At 26.1% G+C, this 3,192-nt stretch overlaps 1 protein-coding gene across 1 annotated transcript; it reads left to right on the top strand.

Annotated features, from left to right (window-relative positions):
* Positions 1 to 399: 399 nt before the first annotated feature.
* Positions 400 to 3,022, top strand: LOC133829530 (uncharacterized). Its single transcript, XM_062259234.1, has 5 exons — positions 400 to 468; positions 2,032 to 2,106; positions 2,211 to 2,303; positions 2,386 to 2,490; positions 2,569 to 3,022. The coding sequence occupies exons 4-5, from the start codon at positions 2,431 to 2,433 to the stop codon at positions 2,917 to 2,919; spliced, it is 411 nt and encodes a 136-aa protein (XP_062115218.1). The 5' UTR covers positions 400 to 468; positions 2,032 to 2,106; positions 2,211 to 2,303; positions 2,386 to 2,430; the 3' UTR covers positions 2,920 to 3,022.
* Positions 3,023 to 3,192: the final 170 nt, after the last annotated feature.

Genomic DNA, 3,192 nt, shown 5'->3' with positions numbered 1-3,192 from the left:
CCAACAACACACTACAAAAAAAAGGTTATATACCGAGAACACTATACCGACAACATGTCCTCGGTATAGACATTTCATATGCGCGGGACATTTTCGCGGTTTTGAATAGGTTTAGTTGCTATACCGAGAACCTATACCGAGAACATGTTCTCGGTAGAGGGTTTATAAATATACCCCACAGCCGCGAAGCCCCTTCTCCTTCCTTTCTGGTTTCTCTCGGTTTTCTCCGAGCCGTCCGCCTCCCTCCGCCATTTTCCTCCGTTTTCCTCCCAAAAAGCTCGGTTTTAAGCCTCAAAATTGCCAAGGGTGAAGGGATTTCTGTGTATTTGTTGAAGGTATGGTTTATTTATTCATTTTATATATATATTTATGAAATTGTATAATGATATTTTGTAGTTTTTGTTTGAAGGTTGGGTATTCGGTTTTTGTTGGACTAAAGAGATTGCTAGCAAGATATTGAAGGCATTGGTAAGTTTTTTTTAATTTTTCTGTATTTTTTTAATTTTTTTTCAATTTTTGAATAATTTATGTTTTTTTATATAAATAATATAATATTAATTTTAATAAAAATTTGAAATTATTATATTAGATAGAATGTATTTATTTTTAGGTTTTCAAAATAAGTATTAGTAAAAATGATATTAGGAATTAGAAAATTGTTATATGAGTAATTAGTATTTTTTTTAAACAAATTCTATGTTGTTTTGGTGAATTTTATGTGTATTAAACATATTAGTAAATATATTAAATATTTGAGTGTTAATTTGAAAATTTTGGTGGTAATGTTAGTATGTTGTTGTTGTCAATTTTAATTTTTTTTGGTTATGTTAGTAGTAAAAATTCAAATTTTATGAATATTGATGATTAATTTGTTGTTGTTAATTTTTAGTAGAATTTTAATATTTTGGTTAGAAAATTGAATAATTAATAAAATTTAGACTAATAATTATAAATTATATAGTCGTTTAAAATGTATTTGTAATGCTCTCTGCATGATCTGGGTCTGGATATTTTTTATGTCTTATTTGCAGGATTTTAAATTTTGGGATAGATGAAAATATAGTCGTTATGCTGCCGAATTTTTTATAGAATTGTAAAATTTAGAGATATTGTGAATATTAGTAGAAGTACTCAATAAAATTTCTAATTTAATAAATAGTGAATTGATAAGTAAAATAATATATTTTAAAATTAAGATTAAAAAAAATTAACATTAACATTATGCAACTAAATTTTAATAAAAATAAACATTAATTAAATAATTTAAGTAATAATTAAATCCTAAAGTAAATAAATAAATTTTAAACAAATCTTAGAAATTTTGTTTAAATTAATAAAACTATTCAATAAAGCATAAGTAAAATATGTAATTTAATAAATACTAAATTAATATGTAAAAAAATAATATTTGTTAGTTCTGATTAAATAAAATTAACAAATATATTATTAGAAAACCATTATTAAAATTAAAAAAATTAAATTTAATATTTGTTAGTTTTAATCATTATTAAAATTAAAATTAAAAAAATATGTTTTTAATAATATTTGTTAGTTTTTTTTAATTTTTCTGTATTTTTTTTAATTTTTTTTCAATTTTTGAGTAATTTATGTTTTTTTATATAAATAATATATTTTAAAATTAAGATTAAAAAAAATTAACATTAACATTATGCAACTAAATTTTAATAAAAATAAATATTAATTAAATAATTTAAGTAATAATTAAATCCTAAAGTAAATAAATAAATTTTAAACAAATCTTAGAAATTTTGTTTTAATTAATAAAACAATTCAATAAAGCATAAGTAAAATATGTAATTTAATAAATACCAAATTAATATGTCAAATTTAAATAATTTTAATAATATTTACACTGAAATATATTATAGTTAGATATCATAAAACAACATAATTAACTTCAAAGAGCATAAGACATTAAAAAAAACATATTTAATTTTATTTGTTTTTTTCTTTGGTAATAAGAAATTATTACCAAATTTCTCAAGAGAGCTCGGATTACTTGTTTGACAGTACACAGATCCGGACTGTCCTCAATGGTCAAAAGTACCAAATGCCTCGAAAGAAAGAATACTTGCACATTTGGAAGTAAGTAGTTTATGTATTTTCCGATGCCCAGAAATTACGGTATTAATTTCTTGCTAAAATTAACTATCTTAATTAAATATATTACTAACGATAACTTTTTGCAGAAACGTTCTGTGATCAACAAGGAAAATAGAAGGAAACTGAAAGAGCTTAGCTATGGAGGTTCTCAGTCAATCCCAGCCCTACGCTATAAAAAGGTTAGTTAATTAATTATTTTTTAGTTTATTTTTCTTATTTACGTTTAATTATTAATTTTATAAAAATATATGTACGTGACAGCGCAATTTAGAGACTGGGCAACTTGAGTCCATCCCGGATAGCTGGATGGATACTCACCATAAATCAGGCACAGGGTGGGTGACAGAGACAGCCAAAAATACTTGGGTACGTTAAGTTTTTTTAAACATTTTTCAAATTTTTAATTGTTTCAAAATTTTAATTACATTATACATTGTATCACAGGAGGAATTGCGTGCATACCGCGACACACAGCAGACACAGGCAACTGATACTAAGAGTTCCACACCAGTTTCGAGTGCGCCTGAAGATGAAGACATATCTTTGGTACAAACTGTCTTCGGAAAACGACGGGGCCACCAGAAAGGATATGGACGTATCCTTAACATAAGGGGCCGAACTCCATTTGATTTTCGTCCTTCACAAACTAGAGATGAAGAGTTGTCTGAGATGAGAGAGCGTCTTCGACAGTTAGAGGAGCATGTCCGGACTCATTGTATCACCCCGGGATCTCAATGTGCCCCACCACCACCCGACGACTCAGTAGGACTTATGTATGAATTTTATTACAATTGACTATTACATTATCATGTTTAAGACAATTCTTTATTTTGATTCAGCGAACATACTCTTATGTTTTTATTTATATGTTTAATATAAGTGTTTTAATTTTATTTTATTTTTTTCTATTTAATTCAAAATAAATAAAAAAGGGAATAACAAATATAAAAAAAAAATTGGGGAAAAGTCTATACCGAGGACATTGTCCTCGGTATATACCACTAAGATGTCGGTATATACCAGCACGATGACAAATTGGGGATGGTTGTACCGAGGACTTTTGTCACT

The sequence above is a fragment of the Humulus lupulus genome, chromosome 4, assembly GCF_963169125.1.
Source record: "Humulus lupulus chromosome 4, drHumLupu1.1, whole genome shotgun sequence".
Taxonomy (NCBI): domain Eukaryota; kingdom Viridiplantae; phylum Streptophyta; class Magnoliopsida; order Rosales; family Cannabaceae; genus Humulus; species Humulus lupulus.
This window is presented reverse-complemented; position numbering and strand designations above follow the sequence as displayed.